Source organism: Acinonyx jubatus, chromosome C1, assembly GCF_027475565.1.
Source record: "Acinonyx jubatus isolate Ajub_Pintada_27869175 chromosome C1, VMU_Ajub_asm_v1.0, whole genome shotgun sequence".
NCBI lineage: Eukaryota > Metazoa > Chordata > Mammalia > Carnivora > Felidae > Acinonyx > Acinonyx jubatus.
In genome coordinates this window covers 37,027,158-37,054,525 of record NC_069381.1, presented here as the reverse complement: position 1 = coordinate 37,054,525, position 27,368 = coordinate 37,027,158, and the positions used below count along the sequence as shown (strand labels likewise).

Here is a 27,368-nt window from a genome sequence, read left to right as displayed (position 1 = left end):
CCACTATGTGCACAGCTATGGCTTAATCACATCCTAGTCCTGCTTCATGAACTTTTGCCTGATAACGGACCAGGTGCTCACCCTGTGGCAACCCAAGACCCTGAATGAAACTCACCCCCTATCTCACCCCCAAACCACTCCCCCAAGTCACCAGCCAGCACACCGAGCCCAGAAGAAGATTTTTTCTTTCTTTTTAATCAAACCAACTTTAATTAAAAAAATAATAACCCAATAAGCCCTATGTTTTCCAAATGGTGGGGCAGCCCACTAACCCCCCTTTCAGTCAGGAGCCCCTGGTAAGGCTTGTTCAGAAATCTCGAAGAACTGTCCTCCCGGACTGAAATAGACAGGTGTGTCTGTGCAGAAGGGGCGCTCTCTCCCAGTTTAAAAAAAAAAAAATTGCAGACAGGTAAGTGGGGGTGGGGGCAAACTTGTGGGGAAATGGAGGCAAGACAGCAATGGAGTCATGAACCCAGAAGTCTGACCTCGAATGTGTTGTGAAAACTCGAGGGAAGGCGGAAGAAGTTAGCAGCCAGTCGAGGAGGCGGCTTCACAGCGAAAGTCTGGCTTGCGAAGGCTCGGGGCTCCCTCGCTGGTGGCGCTCCAGCTCTGGGACTTGGGACCCAATCCAGCGCCGGGGGAGCGCCCCGAGGGGGCTCACAGGTGGGAATGGGGTGGGGGCGGCCAGGTGTCACAGGCGCGCTCCGTCCCCGAAGCGCGCGCCGAGCCGAGCCGAGCCGAGCCGGGCAGGACGGGGCGCGCAGGGCGGGGCTGGCCGCCGCGGAGGCTCACAGGTAGCGCTCGAGCCCGGGCGCGTAGCCCGGCTGCCTCAGGTAGGCCTCCCCGGGGCCGAGCGGGCCGAGCGCGGCGGCGGGCCCGGCCAGGGCCAGCAGGGGCTCGGCGGGGAGCGGGCCGGGGCCGGGGCCGGGGCGCGGCGCGGGCAGCCCCAGGCGCTCGGGGGCGGGCGTGTAGAGCGGCGGGGAGGCGGCGGCCGGGCAGGGCGGGAAGGCGGCGCCGGCGTCGGGCGCGGCGCAGCAGGGCGGCTCGGGGGCGCCCAGCCCCGCCAGCTCGGGCTGCAGGTTCACCAGGCTGTCGACGCTGAAGAGGCGCGCGGGCGGCGCGGGCCCGGGCGCGGCGGGGGGCGGCGGCGCGAGCAGCGCGGGCCCGGGCGCGGGCGCGTAGGGCGCGTAGGGGAAGGGCGGCGGGCCGGCGGCGGGCAGCGCGGGCAGCTCGGCGCGCTTGAAGCGCTTGCGGCGCCGCAGGAAACTGCCGTTGTCGAACATGTCGGCGGCCGCGGGGTCCAGCGTCCAGTAGTTGCCCTTGCCCGGGTTGCCCGGCTCGCGCGGGACCTTGACGAAGCAGTCGTTGAGCGTCAGGTTGTGGCGGATGCTGTTCTGCCACTTGCGCGGGCTGTCGCGGTAGAAGGCGAAGCGCTCGGTGATGAAGCGGTAGATGGCGGCCAGCGTGAGGCGGCGGCCCGGGGCGTGCGCCAGCGCCATGGCGATGAGCGCGATGTACGAGTAGGGCGGCTTCCCGCGCTGCAGGGGCCGCCGCCGCCGCCGCCCCGGGCCGGGCGCGGGGGCGGGCTCCGGCTCCCCGCGGCCCGCGGCCGCCTCCTCGGGCTCCGGCCCCGGCTCGGCCGCGGCGAGCGGCGACGGCGGCGGCCCCGACGGCGCGACCGCGGGCAGGGCCGGGAAGCCCGAGAACGCGGCCGGCGGCTCCATGTCGCTGCGCCCAGTCATCGGGATGCGGCCGCCCCTGCCCGCGCTGCTCGGAGAGAGCAGGGGCCGCCGACCCGCCTTATATGGATGCGGCCCCCCTCCCTCGTCCTCCCCCTCCCCAGCCTGGGGAGAGAGCTCCGATCTTCCCCGCCTGACAGCGCCTCCTCCCTGATTTGCTTCCCCAATCCCCTTAATAGGCTCACAGCCACCCCCCCTCCCCTCCCGCCACCTACATGTCGCCCTTCCCTTGGTCTCGTCCCTTTGGGTCAGTCCTTCTGGACTCAGCCTCATCCCTTCCCCATGTCCACTGGGTCAGTGCGGTCCTGGTCCTGGCCCCGTCGCCCTTTCCACCTGTCCCTCGACCCCCTCCTCTTTGGGTCTCCTCAGTGCTAATCACCAATCCACCCATTCAGTGCTCTTTGGGGCCCCTTCCCCATCAGCTCCTCCTGGTCCTGCCTCTTCATCATTCTCTCCTAGCCTCCTCTGGGTCCTTCCTACCCCAGCTGGGGCAGAAATGAGAGCCACCCAGGATCACCTTGCCAGCCTTCTGTGTCCTGACACCATGCTGGTCTTGGACATTAAAAGGGTAGAGTGGGGGGGGAGGGGGTTGGCAGAGAGAGAAGGCCAGCTTTGTTTGGGAGGAGGATGTCTGGTGGTTCCAGGGTCACCATCTCCTCTCTCTGCTACCTCCTGCACACCCCTGCCCTGTCCAAGACATTTGTGAGCATCCTTTGAAAAAACAAAATCCTGAAAGGTGATCCAGCTAGCACATTTGGGGACCAGAGGACTGGCTGCTTTAAATCAAGGGCCCCCAGGGGCACCCGGGTGCTGTAGTCAGTTGATCTCCGACTTCAGCCCAGGTCATGATCTCATGGTTTGTGAGTTAGAGCCCTGCATAGGGCTCTGTGCTGACAGCTCAGAGCCTGGAGCCTGCTTCGGATTCTGTGTCTCCCTCTCTCTCAGCCCCTCCCCAGCTCGTGCTCTGTGTGTGTGTCTCTCTCCCTCTCAAAAATAAATAAATATTAAAAAAGAATTTAAATCAAGGGGTCCCAGAAAGTCCATAACATAAGAGTTGCCTTTCTGGATGCCTCTTCGTGCTCCTTCTGTTCGAGAGAAAGAGTTCCCTTCCCTTCTTCCTCTCTCTTTCTCTCTCCCACATGCACACACACACACACACACCCCGCATGCACACTGGAGAGAGGCACAAAACACAACCAACACAGGCCAACAGAGCCCGAAGTTCCAAGGACCAGTTGCTGGGCCAGAGAGAGACTCCCTAAGTGCTTCCACAGACTGGAGGTCTGAGAAAAGTGCTTACTGACCCAGAAATGCCACACTCACATCTCATTGGAGATGGGGGTGACTTAGTGGTTTTTATTAAAAACTCACTCTGGGAAACACCACCTACCACCACCATCCAGAGGTGATGTCACCCTGAGCCTGTTTTCAAGAAATCTTTCCAAAGTGACAGGGCAGCCAGCCCTGGCTTGAAGGGAACCAAAGAATGCAGAAACCTTGCCTTAAAGAGGCTTGTCCTGGGGGGTGGGGCGGGGGGGGGGGTAGGCAAGATCACTGGAGCAGCGCTGGAGTAGGTGAGGCAAGTGAAGGGCCTAAGGCCTAAATTTAAGGGGGCACTCGCTCTCAGGGTGCTGGAAGTTCAGGGTCGGCACTTGAGAGCCAGGGCCTTCTTAAATTTGTGGCTTTAGATGCCTCATCTGCATTTTGGCCCTAATGTGGATGGAGTGCCCTGGGGTAGAGATGACCAAAGCTAGCTACTGCAGGCCTGTGGTCTAGGGCTTCCAAATCCAAACTCGAAGCTTGAGGGCCCCACTCTCCCAGCTCCAATCTGGTGTAACAGCCACCATTACCAAGCCTTTGTCTGTGTCACATGCATTATCTCAGTTCAGGGCAAACACCTGGTGAGGTCAGTACTGTTCCATAATCTCTGCTTTGCAGATAAGGAAAGTAGGGCTCTGGGAGGTTAAGGGACCTACCTAACTTCACACAGCTAGTAAGTGGCAGGGCTGGAATTAAACCCAGAGCCCAGGGCACCAGCATCAGGACTCGTCCAAGAACACCATATGTTAAAGCTGAAACTGTAGAAACGACTTCCTCTGGAGTTCTTCCAGCTCTCACAACTTTGGCTGCAGAGTTGATGCCTAGCCTGTCTCCTGACCTCCAGGTCAGCATTTCCAGTGTCCACTGGACATCAACCTCGACCCGGTGCACCCCAACCCCATCCTGCTCCCCTTTCTGCCCTCCAGATCTCAGCAAATGGGCCCTTGCCCCCTCATCACCTGGAGCAGAAATAATGAGCACCACCTTAGGGTCCTCCTTCCCCCGCCACTCCCCACATCTCAGCAATCTGCAAGTGCCAGTAAGTTCCTCGTGGACCCCAAACCCACCCCTCCTTCAGGCCTCCTGGCCTCAGTTTAGCCCACAACACTCACTGAGCACTTCTGTGCCAGGCCCTCTGCCCATGCTCAGGGAAGACAGAGACAAAGAGGCTCTCGATCTGGTGGGGAGATGGACAGACAGTTACAGCTATGAGAGAGGTGGGCAGAGGGGGGCTGTAGAAGCAGAGGGGAAGGAGAAGGTGACACTCAGAGATCTGGAGATGACCGCCCCCCCCCAACCCTACAACCATGGGGAGCCAGGCTGGTTTATGTGCACAGTTTCCCCCTCAGTACCCTCTCTACACTGCACTCTACTGCCTGAGCCCAGGCCTTACGGAACACAAGACGGTACAGGCACAAAGAACAGCTCACATAAGACAAGACAAGCAACTGCAGGAGCAGAGAATCTCGCTGGGCGAAAGGAGACACCTGGGGCCAGTGATCATTTGAGCCTCAGTTTCCTCGCCTGCCAAATGGGGGCAGTAATGAACCCTCTCAGCATTGTCATGAGATTCAGATGAGATCATGTAGGAAAAGGTGCTTAGCCCACAATGGCACTTGGTAACAGGAGATTCTTCTTTCTGCTCCCCAGTTGGCATTTCCAGTATTAAACCAGGAAGGGAAGGAGGGAGGCAGAGCCAGAGAAGTGATCTCAGAGCCTGCATATTTTTCGGGTGCAGCATAATCCTGCAGCTGAACTCAGGCACAGAATCAGAGCCACCATCTCTCCCGCCTTCCCTTAGGGCCTAAGGCCGCTCTGAAGACCCCTACCCCAGCCTCTGTCTCACACCTACAGATCTGGTTTGTGTGTGTGTGTATGCGCGTGTGGGGAGGTGGGAGGCAGTTATGGCGAGTGACTTTTATTACTTCCCATGGCAGACAGCAATTTTCTTGTACTTTCAATTTTCCAATCCATGTAGAGCCTGGAACATAGTATATGTTCAGTAAATGATACTGAATGTGCACTTGGCTATGCTAATCATGGGGAGGGTGGGGGCAGGGAACTGGGCCAAAGGGGTGAGAACCCAGACTTTTCCAGTTCTCTGTGACTGCCTGGCCCCCTCCATTGGGCCTGCTTCCCGGAGCCGAGCAGGCCGGTGTCAGGGGGTGGCCCAAGGGCTAATCCGTGTTTTCAGCGTGGCTGGGCCCTCTTTTCATAGGCCCTGGGCCGGACGGGATGCGGCTGAGCATCCGGGCATAAGATGGCCAGTGAAGGCGGCCCCTTTCTCATGGGCCTGGATTCCAGGCGGCCCAGCGTCTGAGTGGAGCCCCTGGGGCGGGAGGAACACAGTGGCTGGGCTGGGCAGTCCTTTGTCTGACCACGCTGGGTGGATATTCAGGCTGGCAGGAGGGATTAATGGCCAGGGATTGGCCCTGGGGCCGGCCTTCCCACTGCCCTTTGGAGGCCAAAGGCCCAGGTCAGGGCACACAGCGTTGATGGCTCCCTAGATAGGAATGGAAATTCCCACCCTGTCCAAAGCTGTTAGCATCAGCCCCCAAGGCTCCCTGCCCCCAGCCCCACCCCTACAGAGGCACCAGGAGCCAAGATGGGCTTCGAGGCAAGGAGCAGAGGGTGGGGGCCGGAGCTTCTCAACCCCTCTGCCTGGGAGAGTCCTTTCAGGTCCTTGCCCCAAGATTCACAGTGCCTCTAGGAGAGCCCATGATTGCTACTCCAGAGCTCTGGGGAGAAAGGGCTGTGTTACCCCAATGAGAGTCCAAGGGGCCAGCCTGAGCTATCACCAGACCTGGAATATTCCTCAAATACCCCCAAAGACCACTCCAGAGTCATATATTCCTGAAGCCCTCATCACAGCATCCGCAGATCCCATAGTCTAGAGGCTGCAGAAAGGGCTCAGGAACCAAAGGAACTCTAGGAGACACCCGCCTGCACCCCCACCACTAAGGGATCCTGAGGGCTGCTGAAGGGCCTCCTCCCTCTTACCCCCAAGACTGGAGCTGCCCAGGATACTGCTCCTTCCTCAGAGCCTGGGCCAGATACCTCCAATCTGGCTGAGGGTATATTGGGCCCCCATTCTGGTGTGACCTTTTCTAGCCAGGCTGCTTCTGAACTAGTTAATGAAAGCAGCAGCCCCACCCTTACCGACAGGGCCTGATCCCTGTGGGGTGCCCTCTGGGCTGAGGGGCCTGAACCAGGCTCAGGAAAGGAAATAAGGTCAGGCCTGACTGTGGGGAGAGCACCAGAGAACAACCCAAGCAGAGGATGCCCCTCTTTGTGGCTCTTCATGCTTCAAGCACTTCTATTCAGCAAATCCTAAGGACCTGTGTCCAGGCTGCCTCAGGTGCTGTGTCAGTGATAAGTCAGACTGTTCTCTGCCTTCATGGTGCTCAGGAGGGGGCAGCCACACAGACACTTCCCGTACACGGTGGGCAGTATGTGATGCAGGCAGAGAAGGGACTGAAGGGGCACAGAAGAGGGACCTCACCCAGCTTGGCAAAGTTGGCAAGGCTTCCTGGAGGGGGTAAAGCAGCAGTGGGCCAGATTGGCAGGCCCCAGGCTGGATTGAGGCTCATTCTCTGCCTTCATTCTCTCTGTCACTGCACTTAACCTTGACTCTTTATGTTTCCGTCTCCCACATTAGACTGTACCTATTGAGGACAGGTACACATCTTACTTATATTGGGATCCCAGACACTCAGTTCAGGGCCTGGCATAAGCCGATGGTCTATAAATACGTATCACACGGCTGGAAGGATGGCTGGATGCCAGAACAAGAAAACTGAAGGTGAGGAGCTGAAGGCAAGAGGATATGGTCCATTCTGGGAAGTCCAAGACTTGCCATGTTTTTCTACTAAGAATTACATGAGCGAATATATGTAAAGTTCTTGGGACATTGCCTAGCACACATCAATGCTGTGTGTCAGCTGTTGTTTGCTGTCGCTCTTATTGTTGTTACTATGATTGTTCGCTGTGGCTAGTAGAGAGTGCCAAGGGACTGAGACAGAGAAGGTAGACGGGGTCAGATTGTAGACGAATTTATTTGCCAGGCTAGGAGCTCAGATCTTTTCAGACAACAAGTGGCCCTTGGAAGTTTTTCAGCGGGGGAGTGGCATGGTCACAACCCTTGTGGAGATCAGTGTGGCCACAGAGAGACTAGAGAGGCAAGAGGCTGGAGGCTGAGACCAGATGGGAGGCTGAGCAGACAGTAAGGTGTGAACCAAGGCTCTGGCTCTGGAGGAGCATCAGACCCCTTGTTGCCATTCACTCCAGACCAGGTCAGAGAGGGACCCTCCACCGTCCATCTCAGAGAGTGGCTTAAACATCCATGCCACACAGTCCAGGAATTGGCCATCATCCCGTCCATCACCACGTGCCCTTCTTTCCTTCTCTGACCACCTCCAGTCACCCAGACCTGTCAGCTCTCAGAAATTGCCCTCAAATCTGTCCTCTGCTCTTGTCTCTCTGTCCCGATCCTTGTTGAGGCCAATACCAGCTCTCACAGTGCCCAGGGCAGTAGCCCCCTGACTGCTCTCCCGACCTCCCCCTCCGATTCTGCCTCTAGTTAGTAGCTAGAGCGACACGTCCTCTGCAGGCAGCCCTTCTTGAGCACCTTCGGGCTCCCGTCACTGACTCCCGTCGAGACTCAGAGCACAATGTTAACCATGGCCTGACCTGCGGCCCCACCGCCTGGCCAGGTCCCTGTGCCCGCTTGCCCACAGTGCACACACACTCTGTACAGAGCCACTGTCACCAAGCGCCAGGTCCTCTCCTACTCTGAGGCTTTGGGAAGTGCAATGAGCACAGCCTACTTTGCCACGTTTATTTTTTTTTTTAATTTTTTTTTTAAGTTTATTTTTGAGACAGAGAGAGACAGAGCATGAACGGGGAGGGTCAGAGAGAGAGGGAGACAGAATCGGAAGCAGGCTCCAGGCTCTGAGCCATCAGCCCAGAGCCCGACGTGGGGCTCGAACTCACGGACCGTGAGATCGTGACCTGAGCTGAAGTCAGACGCTCAACCGACTGAGCCACCCAGGCGCCCCTACTTTGCCACTTTTAGGTAAAAATACAGTCTCATTTATTTTTCCAACCAGTCCCTCCATCTCCTAAGACCTTTATTAACATCTTTTCCTCTGAGAGACTCCCCACCCCCCTCGGCACCTGCCTGGCGTATTCTTCCTTGTCCTTTGAGTACCACTAGCATTAGGCACTTTCCGCTAGAACACATTTCCCAACTCCCCCCTCCACTCCCTTCCCCAGGGAGAGGGCCGGCTGGCGCCTCCGGCTGACCCTACCCAGAGAGACTTGAGTACACGCTGTGTGTCTACCTCCCTCTGTGCCCAGTTCCTCCTCGGACCCTATGCCAGGCTGCAGGCGGCACAGCTCAGTGAGCCTTGTTGAGTGACTACTACCTAGGTGAATGAATGAATGAATGAATGAATTATGAATGAACAAATCAACAAATGAGTGCACGTGTCTGGAAAGGCAAAAGTTCCCCGAGCCTGGTTGCCAGCTGGGAATCTGCCTCCTGCCTTCACTGTCTCTCTGCTCAGCTCCGCAGCCCTGGGCCGAGACCCCCCACGCTGTCCCTGCCTCTGCAGGGTCCAGACCCGGTTCAGGCTCAGACTCAGACAATGTTGGCTCAGCCCTGAGGGTGTAATTCCAGCCGCTCCTAAACCACACCCCCGGCATCTGAAGTATGTTTCCTGTCATTTTGGGCTGTCAGCGTTGTGTGTTTTGCCATCTACCTCGTCCCCCCACCCTAGGCAATCTCAGGGCTCACCGGCCTCCCTGCTTCTCGTTTCCAGGGAAGCTGAGGGGGACTGGTGCTATCAGCCAGACTGACTGAGCCAAAGGAACCCAGGCCGGAGAAGAGTGAGTTTGAATCCACCACTAATTGCTGTGTGACCCTGAGCAAGAGCTATAACTGCTGTGGCCCCTGCCAGACGCATAAGCCCCTAGTGCCTGAAGAACTCTGTGATGGTCCAGGCCAGTGTTCCCAGCCTGTGGGCCCCTTAGCTCAAGTAAGGCATCTGGAAACCACATGGCACCTGGTGCTGTCTGTAAGGAGGATAGACGGTGTGTCTTACACACAAGTAGGAAGGCTTTTCGAATGGACATGGATGCTGCTGTGACAGACAAGTACCCACATTGTAAAGCTTTACGGAGCGCCTGGGTGACTCAGTTGGTTGAGCGTCTGACTTGGGCTAAGGTCATGATGTCACAACTCAGCTCATGAGTTCGAGCCCTGCATCTGGCTCTGTGCTGAGAGCCCCAGCCTGCTCCGGATTCTGTGTCTCCGTCTCTCTCTCCGCCCCTCCCCTGCTTGCACTCTGTCTGTCTCTGTCTGTAAAAAAATAAACAAACATTAAGAAAAAATTTTAAAATAAAGCTTTGCATCAGTGGACACTAAAAACACAACTGCTATTATATGGAGTCACTGAGGGGTAGTTTTAAAGCCCACTCTTTTTTTTTTAAATTTTTTTAATGTTTATTTATTTTTGAGAGAGAAAGAGACAGAGAGTATGAGTGGGGAAGGGGCAGAGAGAGAGGGAGACACAGAATCCAAAGCAGGCTCCAGGCTCTGAGCTGTCAGCACAGAGCCCGACGTGGGGCTTGAACTCACAAACCGTGAGATCATGACCTGGGCCGAGGACGGACATTTAACTGACTGAGCCACCCAGGCTCCCCTAAACCCCACTCTTAAGCTACTGCTTTAGTCTGATACGCCTTCTTTACAGTTTTGGATATTGAGGTCCAGACAGGAGAGAGATGCACCCAAAGTCCCAAAATAAGTCAGTGCAAAGCCAAAAATGAAGCCTAGAACTCTGACCACCCCCCAGCCCTAGCTCCTCTCCTCTGCACTTATTCAACAGTATTAAGTACCTGCCTTGCAACAGACTCTACGCCAGGCACTAGGGAGCCAGTGATGAAGACCAAGTGTGCCACCCGCAGGGGCTGACATTTTCTGGGAGGTAGGTGGGCGTTATGCAGGGAAAGGAGACACTGAACAAAGATTTTATCCTAACTTCCTTTGTTTCACGTTTATTTATTTATTTCGAGAGACAGAGCACAAGCAGGGGAGGGTCAGAGAGAGAGAGAAAGAGAGAGAGAGAGAGAGAGAGAGAGAGAGAGAGAGAGAGAGAGAGAGAGAGTCCCAGGCAGGCTCCACACTGTCAGTGTGGAGCCCAATGCAGAGCTCAGTCTTGGTGAACCGTGAGATCATGACCTGAGCTGAAATCAAGAGTTGGACGCTTAACCAACTGAGCCACCCAGGCACCCTTATCCTAACTTTCTACAGAAGCCATTGAAAAACTAGAGTCAGGAAGTGGTATGATAAGATCCCTGTTGTATTATAACCAGTACCTTTGTAATGCAGATGATGGACTGGAAGAGTTTTATCATTTAGGATGTTTTTGGCTTCATGTAACAGAAAACATCAACTCAAAATGATTTAGGCTGGAAGGAAATATATCTATATATTTTTTCCCTAACAAGAAGGTCAGAGGCAGGCTGCAGTTAGGGCTCTGGCTCCCCTTTTCTGTAATTCTCTTGGCTCTGCTGTCCCTCATGGGTTGGCTTCATCTTCAGCCTGGCGACAGGGCAATTACAACACCTAAACTACAACACTGAGTTCCAAGTATCCAGAAGAAGAGAGGTTGTCTCACCACCCGGGCTGTGTCTCCTCAGCTCTCATTGGCCAGAATTGGATCACCTCCCGTTCCTGAACAATCTCTGGCAAGGAAAAATAAATTACAGGTTTGATCAAGACTAATCAGACCTTACCCACTCCCAGAACTGAGGATGGGTCACTTGCCCACAAAACGGGCTGCTGCATGAGAGTAGATACAGAAAAACCGGGTTCCCTCAGGAAGGAGGAATTGGAGCCCTCAACAATGTCTGTTACAAGGGGAGAAGAGAGAAGAAGGGAAGCCCAGACTGGAGTCCATTGAACAGGGGAGCTCCTGTAAGGCACTCACCCCCTGCCTTGCATAAACCTCCCATGTGTCTCTGCCTCCCCACTTGGCTCTCAGCTCCTGAAGGGCAAAGCTTGGGACTCATACTCTTGTGGATCCAGTGCCAGAGTCACCAAAGAGGGAGAGGAATGTTAGAAAAGGCAGTGTATTTCTGTAGTAGGAAGCATGGGCTCCCATCTGAGAAGTGTCCCAAGCACGGAGCAGGGACTGACACCCTATGAAACATCATCTGGCTGGGTGCCCTGGGACAATCATCTGGACCTCCTGAAGTCTCAGTTTCTCCTTCTTCAGGATGTTCTCATTCTTTAGCAACACCCACCTCCCCCAAAAAAATATTCAATTCCTATCACTCTGGATGATCCTCAGGTTGGGGGATGAATGGGGAGGAGGAAGAAGAGGGGCAAGAGGGCAACTTGGACAGATGGAAGGACAAGTCAGCTCCAGACAGCCTATGAGATTAGGTGCATCTCATCCCAACACTGCTTTCGATGACGTGTTGGCAGTTTGACAATGGTCACAGTGGGAGGTTTTACACCATGGAAATGGGCCAGTGCTACCAATCAGAACCTACTGCCACCTCCCTCCCCCAGAAAGCCAGCTGTTAAACATTCACTTGACAAGTCTCCAATGATTAGAATGATAAAGCTCAGATTAGACACAGCCCCTTTTTTGTGGCTGTCAGAAGACTCCATCTCTCTCTGCCCCTCCCCCCCAAAATAAATAAAATTAAAAATTTTGTAAAAAAAAAAAAAGTGGGGATGGCACCTGGGTGGCTCAGTCGGTTAAGCGTCCAACTCTGGCTCAGATCACAATCTCTCGGTTTGTGAGTTCGAGCCCCACGTCGGGCTCTGTGCTGACAGCTCAGAGCCTGGAGCCTGCGTCAGATTCTGTGTCTCCTTCTCTCTGTCCCTGCCCCGCTCACGCTTTCTCTCCTGCTCTCTTTCTCAAAAATAAATAAACATTTAAAAAAATTTAAAAAAGAAGAAGACGACCCCAGGGAGGGAGGGCCTAGAGAGTAGAGCTCTAGGGAGAGGAGGAGCAAGCATTTACCTGTTCTTTCTATGCAGCCACTTGGCTCACCATGGAGCCCCGTGTCTATGCCCAGCACAAGGCCAGAGCCTTACAGAACACCTCTAGCACAGCAGTTCTGTGCATCGGGCCAACCCTGCACACTTTCTCCTGAGCTATAGTGCTATAGTTCATACTGTTTGACTCAGTGATTCCCCTGCTAAGAGTTCATCCAGAGGAATGTGCTGCACCATGCATGCTCAAGGGTGCTCATGACTGTCATTTGTAATACGGGAAATTGAACCTGATGTTCTACAGTAAAAAGTAGGGTCCATTCCTTGAAACATTAGGCAAACATTGAAAGACCAATTTTGAGGAATTTTTAGTGACCTGAAGAAGCGTTCATGATATGTGTTAAATACATGAAACAGGGTATGGCGTGCCTGGGTGGCTCAGTCGGTTGAGCATCCGAGAGCCCCGCATCAGGCTCTGTGCTGAGCGTGGAGCCTGCTTAACATTGCCTCTCTCTCCCTCTGACCTTCCCCGCCCACCCCCCACTCATGCTTTCTCTCTCTCTCTCTAAAAAAACAAAAACAAAACAACAACAACGACAAACCAGGGTACAGAAGTTACATGGCATGGTTCCAATGTGTATGTATATACACACATAGAAAAGGAACAGGAAGAAAATACACCAAAATATCAACAATTTTATCTTTAGGTGATGAGTCTCAGGTGATTTTTCCTTTTTTTCTTTTTGAGAATTAGAACTATGCTCATTATTCACTGAATTGTGTTTTTGAGACAGTCACTTGGCTGCGTGTGTGTGTGTGTGTGTGTGTGTGTGTGTGTGTGTGCATACTGCAATAAAAATCCTTTTAATTTATCCATATTTAATACACCAGAAACCAATAGCAGTGGCTGCCTCAGTGGAAGAAAACGGTGTAGTTATGGAGCAGGAGTGAGAGGGAGACTAACTCTGTGCCATTTGCATCTTTTGAACTTGGAATCACGTGAGTGTATCATCTCAAATGGGTTGATTAAATTTTAAAAAAATAGACAATAAGCATGCATGAGTTATTTAACCAGCAGCCATCCCCAGTTCACAGATGACGGAAGGGAGGCTCACAGAGGGGGAGGGAACTCCCCGGGGTCACTCAGCCAGAAGACAGGTCCAAGCTTCGGTGCTGTCCGGTGGTAGCCATCCCTGAGTGTGCTTGGAGATTTGAGTCTTCTAATTACTGCTTCCCTACGGATTATCACCATTTGATAGATGCAGAAACTGAACACACTCAAGTTCAGAACCCCTCGCCTCACCCCAAATCGCCTAGAGCCCTGGCTCCGGGCTTCCCACCTGGCACCCTCCCCCACAGCCCCATCAGGCAGGTAGGCATAGTCTCCACAACAGTCGGTTAAGGCAAAGATCCTGTAGATTGCCCCTAGGAGACCCAGAGAGGGCGATCACTTACCCCAAGACCCTCAGCCAACTGTATGTCTCCCAGAGGACTAGAACCCAAGGAAGAGTCCAGAACCTCAGGCTGGGAGAAAGAAGCAGTCTCCCAGAGGCAAGAAGCAGCATCTGGAATAGTTTAAGCCTTTGGAGCAGGCGTGCAGTCATTAGTCGAGCTTTGGCATGTTTGGGGGCAATAACTGCATATTTTCTCCAGGATGCATTGTGAACCGCCTTTGCTCAGAATGTAATGAGTATGTTTCCTAGGAGGGGGGGATGTTTGCGCTCCTCCCTGGCCCGCCTGGGCTGCTCTCCTGCCGTCTGCTTGGCGTGAGGCTCCCTGCCTTCCTATTTTTAGGTGGATCCAACAACAGCCTAGCATGGGCCGCTGGATGCAGCTGCGAGCATGGCTGTCCTGGAGGGACCAAGGTCCAGTGCGGCAGCCTAGTGGAGAAAGGATCATTTGCTCCAGTGCTTTACTGTGGTCAAAAGTCACTTCTTCTCATCCCTGTTCAAAGACTCCACCCCGGGGACTTTCCAAGCTTCAAAAATGGAGGCTTAGTTACTGTTTTTTCCCCCAGAAGTTGCATGGGTGGAAAATACAAATCCATTCATCGCTTGTGTCCCTTCCCTCCAGCCCCAGGCTGCTGCTTTCCCTCATTCCCCTTTGGGCCCTTACAGAGTTAGCTTCTTCTGCCTGGAATGCCCTTCCTCCTCTCTCTGCTCCCACCCCCATCTGGAAAACTCAGCTCATGCCACCTCCTCCAGGAAGCATTCCAAATGGACCTGTGACTCCTCTGACTTCCCCACAATGCCCATGCTTCCCTCCATCACAGCCGTTACCATACTCAGTACTGAATGCTTGCTCAGCTCCCCCTAACTCTGTGAGTCTGGGGAACTGGCAGTGTGAATTATTCCTCTAGAGTGACTCCTAGCATCCAACATGGGGCCAGGGACAGAACAGTTGCAGCACGGATGCTGACTGACTGACATTACAGATGCTGACTGACTGACATTACATTACATTACAGATAAGTAATGGACGAAATGAAGGAACTGATGAATGCAGTGGTAGAACATCCCAGATGAAGAGGCAGGCTGTGGCCCCAGCATCTTATAGGTAAGGCTTCTGAGGCTTGGACAGGGAGGGAGATGTATTATCAGGGGTCGTTGCTTGCAAGTAACAGAATACCAACTGAAACCAACTTTAGATAAATGAGGAGCATGTACCCTCTCATAAATTATGGTAAGGGTGAAACAGGATTTTGAGATGTTCAGAACCGAGAACTAAAACATCCTCTTCATACTGGCTTCCGTTTCGCAGACCACTTTCTCCATGAGTTTGGGGGCCTGGCTGTTGGCAGCTTTATGGTCCCGTCCTTAGAATTTTGCAAATGGGGACAGAAGAGCTGCAGTTGGAAAAGAGAGCCCCAGAGAAGCATTCCAAGGGATCCGATTTGGGACGTGCTGTCCCCTTGACAAATCACTGTTGGAGGGTGGCAGCTCCCAGCTAGAGAAGAAACAATTCTCCCAAACACATGGGGTATCATGGCCAGGACCACCAGGGGAAATCACTGTAAGCTTGGAGGCCACCCCAATTTATATCTACTAGAGGCACTAGCATTTCTGGAGCATCTCAGTACCAGCCTATGTTAGATAATCTCATGCGTACTGTCTTCCAATTACTCTGTGAGATGGATATTGTTGCTGCTGTTTTGCTCCCAGATGAAAAAGCAGAGGTTGGGAGAAAGTAAGTAATTGGCCCAAAGTCCCAGAGACTTAAGGAGCCCAACAGAACACTTAGCCCCACCCTTCCCCATGCACAGTGAAAACTACAGCCCAAGAGGGGAAGGACTTGCCTCAAGTCACAAAGGAGGTCAATAGAATAGTCTGGAATAGGAACTCACGAGCATTTAGTCACATTACATTACAAATAAGTAATAGACATCTTTGGGGTATTTTCCCTGCTCATGACAATTTTCCTTCTCTCAGAACAGCCCAGGGCCTGATGACTATGGGGAATGACTCCCAAAGGAGTAGCCTGGCAGCTACTGTGTGACCCCATTCCCCTTCCCAAAGCCAACTGGGCCAGTGTGGGACACCTGCTTCATTTGGGCCAATCACCTTCTCTTGGGAATTTGGAGATTCTTTTCACATGGCTGGACCTGTCAGGTGCTGTGAGCAGTCACGTTGCCGCCCCCACCCATCCGATAGAAGGCAGAGAAGGCCAGTCTGGGAAGAGAACAGAACAGAGGCAGAGACAGAAGCAGGGAGATGCCACCCCCTGGATTGCTGAGCCAGGTCAAGTCCTTTCCTGCATCAGGTTGCTTGAGATTCCAAGTTCCTTGCAATCAATTCCCCATCCAGGAGTCAAGTGGATTTCTTGTTGTAAAAATAGCATCCTAATATAGCATGTGGCAAAGCGTTTACTGGAAAGGGGGTCATTGCATGAAGCTGCAGGGTTACCTCAGTCATTTTAAGTGGTCTGACGAGGAGGCCACTGTGGGCTGGAGTGGTCAGAGGGTGTCCCTGGAGCAAGCAGGACTCCTCTGTCCTTGAAGGATGAGAGTCGTGTAAGCAGGGAGAGAAGAGGTGGAGTGCTTCCCAGGGGGCACTCGAGGTGATAAAAGGGAGGCTGATTTGAAGGAATTGAGTGTGTGGCCAAGCAGGGAGGTGAAGTAGTAAACAAGAAAGATGGTGGTCTTCTGCTCCCCAGGAACCATCCAAAGCCATCCAAGGTACCACTAGACAGGTGGAGAGAGGGATTGGGAAGCATTAAGCACTTCTAAGGGCTGGTTACAAACCAAATCATTGCAGTGAAAGCAATTCTACCCCCCACCCCGGGCTCTATCTAGCATGACATCAGTCAGTTCACCATTTCCTGCCCTGCCCCTCACTCTCCCACCTCTGTGCCTCCATTTCTGTAGGTATAGTAGCCGAGAAGCCCTTTATCAAACCTCAGTGCACCTCCAAGTCCTCCTTACCCAAAGAGCTTTTCCTGTCACCATCCCCAAACCCCCAAAGTGAAATCCAGGCTCTCTTTCTATGGGTTCTCACTTGGACCCTCTACTGTGTAGTTTCTATTATACTGATCTGTGCAAGTATCTGCTGTCCCTACTAGAACGTGAACCCTGAGGCCAGGAACTCAGATTGGATTCATTGCTTCTCTGTTGCCCAATGCTGGGGCTGGCTCACAATGGGAAGAGTTTGCTAAACACCTCTACATATCCACTGTCCATACTAAGCACAGGAAGAAGTGATGTGTTTGCTGCCTCCTTACCAGCCTCCTTCCCCCACTTACTAATCAGGAGGGAGAGCAGAGTTTGAGGGGGTAGAGAGTCTGTCCTCACACAGGGAGCTGAGGAGTTGGGAGCTGTGTATGGATAGCACTGTACTGCGCGGGTATGTGCGTGCGCGGGTATGTGCGTGCGTGGGTATGTGCCAGGAGCTCTCTAGGTTGTGAGTCGAGGAGGGCTCCCCCAAGAGCAAAGCAGTTGGAAGCTTTACAGGCCCAGCTGTGTTGGCCACCCCTGACCCCTACTCTTCATTCTAGTCACATGGTCCTATGGGCCAACAGGCATCAGGCCCGGAGGCTGATGGGCTATATAGTCAATAGCTCCAAAGCCAACCCAGTTTGGCCTGGAGCCCAGGAGGGCCTGGGGCACAGTAGAGATCAGTCAAATCTTCTGTCAAATGATGCTCCGCAAAGATCTGGCTGATCTCTGTTAATCTGTAGTTTTACATCCAGGCTGATACACCCCAAGGCTCACGAGGGGCCGGGAGCGAGATTGGCAGGGCAGATGAAGAGACTGGCTGTTAAAGGCTTGGCAAAGAGGAAAGGAGCAGGACGTAAGCGAGCACTCTGTACCTGCAGGTTCCGGCTCTGACACATATTTCATCTGTTCCTCGCGACAAGCCCGGGAGCTATTACCCCTTCTCCGTGCCAAGTATCCGGGCACTGAAGCTGCTTGCCCCAAGGTGAAGGGCTGGGGCACGGCCCAGGGGGGACATGAACTCAGCTGGCAGATGCCACCCTGTCATCATGGAGTCCCATTGCTGTTAGAGGGTGTAGAAGCAGCACCCTTTCCTCCCAAAGCTTCATGGCCTTAAACCCTCAGCCCCCTTCGCGTTCGACTCTCGCAAACGGCTCTCCAGATGTCCGTAGCCTGGCCCCGCTGGGCCACAGTCAGATTACCCTCGTCACAGCTGCCCGTTTCTTTCCAGCATTGAGTCCTGTGGGTGATGGTGTTCCTGATGTCTGCCTCTGCCATTGGGCTATAAGTTTCACGAGGGGAGGGGCTTTCTCTTTGTCACCGCTCTATCCCCATTTGTTACTCAACAAGAATCTATTGAGCACCATTCTGTGACAGCCATTGTACTAGGTGTTTGGGATTCAATAGTGAAAAAAAAAGATAAAATTCCCTGTCTTTTGGAACTTCCCTCCAAGCATAGACAATCAGCAAATCTTATAGTGTATTACGTCTTAGAAGGTATTAAGCATGATGGACAGAAATAAAATAGCGGGGGTAATAGAAAGAGTAGGGGTGCAATTTTATGCAGGGAGGGGAGGAAGGGCCTGGAAGGAGGTAAGGACAGAGCCCTTTGAATATATGAGGGAAGGGCATTCCGGACAGTGGGAACAGCAAGTTACCAAAGTGCTGAGATGCGGTCAGGTGGGGTCCCTGGCATTTTCCAGGAACAACAGCAAGGCTGGAGCAAAGTGGCCAAGGGCAGGGCATGAGAGCAGTGCAGATACCATAAAGTCTTCCCCTTCCCTTTGAGTTGGGAAGCCACTGGAGATTGACAGACAAGTCAGTTGATCTGACTTAGGTTTTAAAAGGACAACTGTGGGGGCACCTGGGTGGCTCAGTCGATTAAGCATCCGACTCTTGATTACATCTCAGGTCATGATCTTGTGGTTTGTGAGTTCAGGCCCTACATTGGGCTCTTTGCTGACAGTGGGGAGCCTGCCTGGGATTCTCTCTCTCTCTTGCCCTCCCTCTAAAAATAAATAAATAAACATTAAAAAATATATTTAAAAGGACCACTCTGGCTACCTTGGTAAGAACTGATAGTTTCAAGGCCCCTCAGGGATCAAATAGGTATTTTTGATTGAGCAGAGAGTGAGAAGGAAGAAAGAAAGAATTGCTATCAAAGGAAGAAGCTGGAGAGGCAAACCCAGAGGACGCTTCTAACCTTGACGCTCAGTGCTTCTGAGCCTAGTTATAAAAACGTGAAAGGGAACAAATATCCACTTAGCAGAGTGTGAACCTTCCTTCTGGCAGGATATCTTAGTAAATGTCCCAGGAGGTCATAAGAATGCCTTGTCACGGGAGATATGCAAGTCGGGCCCGGTGGCCTCAGGAGAACTAGAAGCTGTGGCTTTCATGGGTGAGGGACAGCCTATGTGTCCCTCGGCTCCTGTCCTCTAGCTCTAGCTGCAAGTGGGTGCAGCAAGGGTCCTGTCTCCTCCTCCAGGACCTTCATCTGACCCTCGGGGCTGTCGAGCCTTCCGGGTACATGTGGTTCCTGCCTTGGGTGGTACAAGTGACAGCTGAGGCTGCAGGAGACACTGGCAGCAGAGCGTTTGGAGTGATGTTTGGCTGGGACCAGGAGGCTGTCCAGAGTGGCAGGTTCTCTATGGGCAGAGTCCTGGATTCCCAGCGAGCTGAGGCCAAGGCAGGCCAGGAATTCCTTGCCTTAATTTTTGCCTCTAATTCCTCCCAGAAATGAGGCGTGTCAGTCTTTAAATTCTCGGGTTTTTATGAGGCGATTATGGTGATTACTATAAATCTCCCGTGTGTTGTTTTCAAAGGGGCAATTAAGTGGAGGAACCAGGCACCATTTTCGTTTCTCATTAAGTGATTAGGGTTTGTTTGGCAAATCCCAACATCTGTGGCCAGAGGCAGGCTCTGCTGAGCTTGGCTTGGGCAGCGCGTTAGCCTCCACACACGTGAAGCATCCAACACTTCCCTTCTGGCCTGGCTTCTCCTAGTCGGAAGGAGTTGGAGGGAAACCTTGCAGTGTATAGTTGAGGAAACTGAGGCACAGAATGGGGAACCAACCCACCAATCCTGCACCACTAGCAAGCAGTAGAGCCAGGTTCTGCTTTCCAGAGTAAAACTCTAGCCATTACACCAGGCTTTCCATCTGAAGAAAGCGTTTTTAGTAAACCTGTTCCCACTGGCAGCTTTGCTTCTAGGAGGAGCAGTGAAGGCTCCTTCTTTAGCACGGGCTCACTTTTTCCACCTGACTCTTCTTTCTCTTTGAACAACCACCAGTGTCAACAAGTATGGCAGACACTGTTGGTGTCCACCCAACAGTCATTCCCAGCCTCCTTTTCCTTCACCTACCTCCCACTAACGAGGCTTTGCAAAACCTCTCTAGTGGTTAGGAGAGACTACATGACCCAGTTCTGGCTGATGGGATAAGTGGGGGATTTTGCTGGGGGACTTCTGGTAGATTTCCTTACGCCTTTGAGTCACTTAAGAAGAATGCCTTTGCTCCATACTTACTCCCTCACTTCTGCTTTTAGCTGTGGGTGTTTGTAGCAATGTTTGGAGCTGAGGCAACCATCTTGTAACTTGAGGCAACAAACTAGAAGAAGAGAACTAACTGCTCCAGTCATCTACTGCTGCATAACAAATCACCCCAAAATTCAGTATCTTAAAGGATCAATCCATTATTATCTTTCACCATTTTATATGTTGACTGGACTCAACTAGATGGCTCTTACTTGAGGTCTCTTATGTGGTTGCAGTCTGATAGAGGTGGGGGTTGGATGTCCTGGTGGCTCACTCACATAGCTGGCAGTTGATGCTGGATGTCCAGTGGGAGCTTAGCTAGGGCTGTTGACCAGGACACCTGCACAGAGATTCTCCATGTGGCTTGGGTGTCCCACACCATGGTTGTTGGTTTCTTTTTTAAAAAATTTTTAATGTTTATTATTTTTGAAAAAGAGAGAGAGAGCACGAGCATGAGTAGGGGAAGGGCAGGGAGAGAGGAAGACAGAGAATCTGAAGCAGGCTCCAGGCTCCAAGCTGTCAGCACAGAGCCCAACATGGGGTTCAAACTCACAGACCACGAGATGATGACTTGAGCTGATGTCAATGCTTAACTGACTGAGCCACCCAGGCGCCCCAGGCTGCTTGCTGGTTTCTGAGGGCAAGTGTTCAAGCACTAATCATTTTAAGAGGCTCAGACAGATGCTGCAAGGCTTATGATGTAACCTTGAAAGTTCAAAATGTTATTTCCACAATGTTCTATTGGTTAAGCAAATTTTTTTAAATAATTTTTTTAATGTTTATTCATTTTTGAGAGCCAGAGCATGAGCTGGGGAGGGGCAGAGAGAGAGGGAGACACAGAATCTGAAGCGGGTTCCAGGCTCTGAGCTGTCAGCACAGAGCCCGATGCAGGGCTTGAACCCATGAACCGTGGGATCATGACCTGAGCCAAATTCGGATGCTCAACCAACTGAGCCACCCAGGTGCCCCAGGTTAAGCGCATTATTAAGGCCAGCTTAGATTCAAGGGAGAAGAGAACTAGACTCTATCTCTAGGTGAGCGAATGACAAGGTGACATTGCAAAAAAGCAGGCAGTATGGGAGATACTGCTCTGTCCATCTTTGGAAAATGCAGTCTATCATCCCCACACCCTTAAGACCATGATGTGGTTAGCTGGAAAGAGTTATGGTACTTGTTACCTATAAGCCACTGTGCCAGCCCAGTACCGTTTCTGTACTTCTCAAGTTAACAAATAATGTCCTAAAAGTTTAAGCCATCGTGAGCTGGATTTTCTGTCCAAATGTGGAGCAGGAGGTAAACATGACCAGGGAAGACTTCCTAAGAGAAGATGGACTTACACTGGATATTTTAAGACCATCTCAAGTTCTTGCTCTTTGGTATCAGATACTCCTGGGTTTGAGTTCTATTTCTGAAATTACTAGTAGCTGTGTGAGTCTGAGCAAGTTAACCTCTCCGAGCTTCAACTTCCTCATCTGTAAAATAGGAATAATAACATTTGCCTCTAAGGCCATTCTGAGAACTCAATGATATGATACATAGTAAGAGCTTAGCATGAGACCACAGAATAAGTGGTCTTTAATCATGACTACTTTATCAAATTATTCATTGAGAGGCAGAAAAGTAACCCACTTGGTTTTGTGTGGTTCTGAATGTTGTTGCTGAGACCACTGAGGGGGAAGTATCAGGAAAGCATTTTCTGGCGGACATGGCTGCCTCTGACTGTGACCCTTCCATGTCTGGGGGCAAAAGCAGAGCTGCGGGGCCCTGTGAGGGAGACCGAGGCGGGGCTCCTGGCCTGGGAGAAGCTGGACTGTCCTGTGCAGCTCAGTGATGGGGAAGAGGTGGGAGTGGTCTGTAATTTGGGAGCTGGTGAGAGGACACTAGCTGGGATCCCCAAACAATTGCTTACAGCGGTCTGTGAGGCCCCAAACCTTTCTCTATGGAAGTCTGAGGTTGGGACAGGGAACAGTCCCCTGCAGGTAGGGTGACCAATTTTAACTAGTTTGTCCAGGACTTTCTGGTTTTAGCACTGGACCTCTGACATCCTTAGAGGCCCTTCAGTACAGGGCAAACCAGGATGGCTGGTGGGATCCTGTTTGCAGGGGATCATCTAGGTGGAAGCTTCTGGGACTCAGGGAGTCCTGTGTCCCAGTATAAGGGATAACATCCTGGCCAAATAGTCTGTCCCATGGAGACCCAGGATGCAGAGCCACCTCCAGGCAACCAGCCTTATAAGTCAGGGACAGCAATGGCCCTCAGTGACCACAAAGTGCACTTCCAGGTCTGGAGACAGAGGGTGTAGTGTGGAGTAGCAGGAACCTCTCTGCAGCCAGTCAGCCTGTCTCAGCCCTTTGGGACATTCACACTTGTGCTGTCATCACCAGGGAGAAATATGAGATCATTTTAGGGGCTCAAGACCTATAAAAACCGTGCTTATGCCTGAGATATAGCTTTCCCAAACCAAGTTCTAGAACTGAAATACCACCATTCACTCTTCATTTGTTAGGTGAGAACCAATAAGAACTATGTTCCCAGAAGCTCTCACCTGACATGCACACTCAGAGTAAGGAGGTCTACAGTCCTTCCCGGTGGAGGAAAGAGCCTGGAAAGGTGAAGAAGAGGTGTCCGAAGCTTGGAGATGAAGGAGCGAGCACAGGAGTCCTCAAACACACCTCGGGGACCTCACAATTGGGCCAGTGTGGTAATAAGATAATCCCATAAAATAACGTTGTACCCATAAAATAAGACCTTGGGCTGACATGTCACTGGGGATGTTAAATTGATGGCTTGTTTTATTCCCCTTTCTCTTGAGAGCCTTCTAAAATGATTGTTAAGAAATAAAAAGGATATAAACCCACAACAATAAAAATAATGGGTGAGGCATCATCAGTAGGGGAGATACTCAACAAATGTCAGGACAACAGAAAGCAGATGGAAGCGTGATAACTAATGCAGTAGGACAGAGAAAGCCTTGGCACAGAGCATGCAGAGAAGAAGATACAGCCATGGAAAGAGGCAGCACCAGCCTCTTGGCAGCCCCAGCAAAACACAGAGCTTAAATCAGCAGATTAAATGAAAATCTGTACACTGGACAGTGCCTCCCAACACCTGGGCACAGACCACCAAGAGGTCAGGGTCTACTCTCCAAGTGGGAACGGGCAGTTTCTGGAGAAATCTAATGTCCCCAGACGAAGGACCCTCACGTTCTGGGATTGGGGTGGGACTGGGGGGAGGAAGTACTCTGCTGTAGTGACTGACTGACTGGCTGCCTAGTCAACTAAGACACGCCAGCTAATCAGCAAGCTTTTCAGTTCTTCATTCTTAAATATGAATGGACAGCCAAAGATTACCACACATTTGAGGAAAACCTCCAAACTGAGCACAAGACAAACAAATAAAATGACCTCAGAGGAAATGGAAATAATGCAAGGAACAGAGAACTAAAAAAAAAGTTTACACTCTATTAAGATCCTCACATAGATTCAAGGACATGTTGTACCCATAAAATAAAAACTGGATGGTATGAAGGAAAAAGAACCAAAGAGAACTTTTGAAAAAAAATATTATATTTATGTATATGTTAATTATATAAATGACTTATATAATATCATGTAAATTAAGTTATATATGTAATTTTTATATAATATAAATATAATGGGAATAGACAAAGGACATTTTTCAGAGAGTGAAACAAAAAGATGAGGAGGTAGAAAATATGAGAGAATGGGGAGCCTGGCTGGCTCAGTCAGAGGAGCATGGGACTCTCGATCTTGGGGTTGTGAGTTCAAGCCCCACACTGGATATAGAGATTACTAAGAAAAATAAATGAACCTTAAAAAAAAGAAGAAAATATGAGAGAAAATATAAGCAACATAAAGGATCAATCCAAGAAGTTAAAAATCCAACAAATGGGGAATTCTAGCAGATACAAATGGAGAAGAGGAATCATTTAAAAGTTACATAAGATGGAAAAAGATATTTGCAAATGACATATCAGACAAAGGGCTGGTATCCAAAATCTATAAAGAACTCACCAAACTCCCCACCCGAAAAATAAATAATCCAGTGAAGAAACAGGCAGAAGTCACGAATGGATACTTTTTCAAAGAAGATACTCAGATGGCCAACAGGCACATGAAAAGATGCTCACCATCACTCCCCAGCAGGGAAATACAAATCAAAACCACACTGAGATACCACCTCATGCTAGTCAGAGTGGCCAAAATGAAAAATCAGGAGACTGTAGGTGCTGGAGAGGATGTGGAGAAATGGGAACCCTCTTGCACTGTTGGTGGGAATGCAAACTGGTGCAGCCACTCTGGAAAACAGTGTGGAGGTTCCTCAAAAAATTAAAAATAGATCTACCCTATGACCCAGTAATAGCACTGCTGGGAATTTACCCAAGGGATACAGGAGTGCTGATGCATAGGGGCACTTGTACCCCAATGTTTATAGCAGCACTTTCAACAATCGCCAAATTATGGAAAGAGCCTAAATGTCCATCAACTGATGAATGGATAAAGAAATCGTGATATGGGTATTGAGGAGGGCACCTTTGGGGATGAGCACTGGGTGTTGTATGGAAACCAATTTGACAATAAATTTCATATATTGAAAAAAAATTGTGGTTTATATACACAATGGAATACTACTTGGCAATGAGAAAGAATGAAATATGGCCTTTTGTAGCAACATGGATGGAACTGGGGGGTGTTATGCTAAGCGAGATAAGTCATACAGAGAAAGACAGATACCATATGTTTTCACTCTTAGGTGGATCCTAAGAAACTTAACAGAAGACCATGGGGGAGGGGAAGGGAAAAAGAGTTAGAGAGGGAGGGAGGCAAACCATAAGAGACTCTTAAAAACTGAGAATAAACTGAGGGTTGATGGGGTTGGGGAGAGGGAAAAGTGGGTGATGGGCATTGAGGAGGGCACCTGTTGGGATGAGCACTGGGTGTTGTATGGAAACCAATTTGACAACAAATTTCATATTAAAAAACAAAAATAAATAAAAGTTACATAAGAAAATGTCCCATAAACAAAAGTCATAAAGTCTCCACATTAAAAGAGCTCAATATGTGCCCCCAAAATGAAGGACAAAGTGACCCACACTCAAGTCCGTTATCCTGACATTTTTTAACAACAGGGATGAGAGAGATCTAAGAGCTTTCAGAGGGGAGCAAAATGAAAATAAAGAAAAAAAAGGTCACAAAGGAACGATAATCAGAATGACCTCAGAATTCTCAGCGGCAACATGGGATGCTAGCAGTCAATGGAGAAATGCTTCCAAATGCTGGGAGAACAGAGTTTTCAATCTAGAGCTCTAGCTAGGCTGAACCGTCCATTATTGGGCTGTAATAAATACATATAGAGACATATATGGAGTCAGAACATTTATGTCCTATGTACCCTTAGGTGATTACTTGGAGGGTTTTCTCCAAACATGGAAATAAGCCATGAAAGAAGACTGAGCTCCAGAAAAGACTGGCCTCGTGCAGAAAGCTAGGAAAGGAAGTGAGACTGATGGATGTCCAACAGGTGTGGACACTCGCAGACCAGACTGGAGTGCGAGAATAGGGGGCCCTGAAAGGTCTCCGGGGAGAAAAAGAGACTGGGGAAACATGAGGGAAAGATAAAGGCCATTAGGAAAAGAGGAAAAGAAAAAGTGGTGTAAGAAATAAAATGCAACCTGGTAACCACCAGGTCTGCAGTGAATGTGATACTAACACAGCTACACGAAAGACAGTGTCTTAGCTTCGCAGTTTGGGATGCATCTATAAACAAAGCACGAAAGCCTTGATTGCCCAGTTGGCGACAGAAGAGGAAATCAGAGATGTGAAGCATGTCAAAGATTCCATCTGCCTTTGTTGTCTGGAAAATGGAAGGGGCGAGTGGAAGGGACCTGAGGCTTGCCTCTAGTGCCAGGAGCGCCCCATGACCAATAGTCAGCAAGGAAACAGGCACCTCAGTCTTACAACAGCAAGGAACTGGATTCTGCCAACAGTGAGTATAAGCTTGGACGTAGATTCTTTCCTGAGCCTCCAGATGAGAGGCCTGCCCAGCTGGTTTCTTGATCTCAGCTTTGTGATACTGTGAGCAGAGAACCCAGACTTCTGAGCAACTGTGAGGGAACAGGGGAGCGTTGCTTCAAATTGCCAAGTTTGTGATGATTTGTTACAGAGTCCTAGAGAACTAATCTACCTGGGATGTCTGCCCCCAAACACTTATTTTGTTACAAGAGCTGTTTTGGGTTGAGTGGTTAAACTCTCAGACTGCAGACAGGCTGACCTGGCTTAGAATTTTTCCTCTCTGAGGACTAGCAGTCACAAACACAGTAAACATTCAACAAACAGAACCGTAACCATTGTTCTTATTCACTCTGTCTCTGTTCGGCTCTCACCCCCTCTGTAAATGTTCCCTGACTCCCCGCCTCGCTCCTCTAGAAAGTTCACCCCACCCTCCCCTGCACTTTGTACTTGCTGCACTACTGCAGGTCTCATGCTGTGCTGGTCAAATGCCCTTCCCAGACTATTAGTTTCTGGAAGGGCAGAAATCCTGTCTGTTCAGAACCTGCCACAGCCCGTCATGAAGGCGGAGCTCTGGGAATGTTTGTGGAGAAGGAACGTAGAGACACTTTCGAGAAGTGTGAACTACCCAGTGAGGACAACTGTTCAGGTTGGGGTGAGTAATCTGTTACTAGGGTAGCCACCTGTCAGGGATGCTGAAAGAGATAAACTTCAGGACATATTGAGGCTTTCTACCCTAGCTTATGTTTTGAAGCCAGTATTTGTTTCATAGAACCACAAGGGGTGGGGGGGTGGGGGTTGCGAGAGGCAGGTGCTGAGAGTGGAAGACCTCTTCAGCCAGGGCAGATGGGGAAGTTGAGTTGGGCATTAATTCGTTCAATTATTTTACCATGCACTGTTAACTTTTGGCAGTCCTGCACTGGGAGATGCTATCTCACACCTTGAAAAAGAGATGAGATTTTGACAATTGCTTCTGGGGGAGAAGCTTTTGGTAGAGGCCACATTATGATTAAGACCTGACAGATCCAGGGGCGCCGGGGTGGCTCAGTTGGTTGAGCGTCCGACTTCAGCTCAGGTCATGATCTCACAGCTTTTGGTTTCGAGCCCCGCATCGGGCTCTGTGCTGACAGCTCAGAGCCTGGAGCCTGCTTCGGATTCTGTGTCTTCCTCTCTCTCTGCCCCTAACCCACTCGCGTTCTGTCTCTGTCTCTCTCAAAAATAAGTAAACATTAAAAAAAAAAAAAAGACCTGACAGATCCAGCCCCCAAGGAGCAATCTCAGGACTGAGCTGGGGGCTCTGAAGTATG

General features: G+C 51.0%; 1 protein-coding gene and 1 long non-coding RNA gene across 3 annotated transcripts; one reads left to right on the top strand and one right to left on the bottom strand.

The window, feature by feature from the left end:
• Positions 1-1,742, bottom strand: FOXE3 (forkhead box E3). The gene has a single exon (XM_053213893.1). It carries the CDS (start codon positions 1,740-1,742, stop codon positions 789-791), a length of 954 nt encoding a protein of 317 aa, XP_053069868.1. The 3' UTR covers positions 1-788.
• Positions 445-26,834, top strand: LOC113599374 (uncharacterized). 2 transcript variants are annotated; one of them, XR_008294779.1, is made up of 6 exons: positions 445-663; positions 8,882-8,948; positions 12,964-13,071; positions 14,540-14,628; positions 15,501-15,809; positions 22,539-26,834. It is a non-coding gene; the product is annotated as an uncharacterized LOC113599374 (long non-coding RNA). The 2 variants fall into 2 exon arrangements; XR_003420203.2 differs by lacking the exon at positions 445-663 and adding an exon at positions 5,925-6,861.
• Positions 26,835-27,368: the final 534 nt, after the last annotated feature.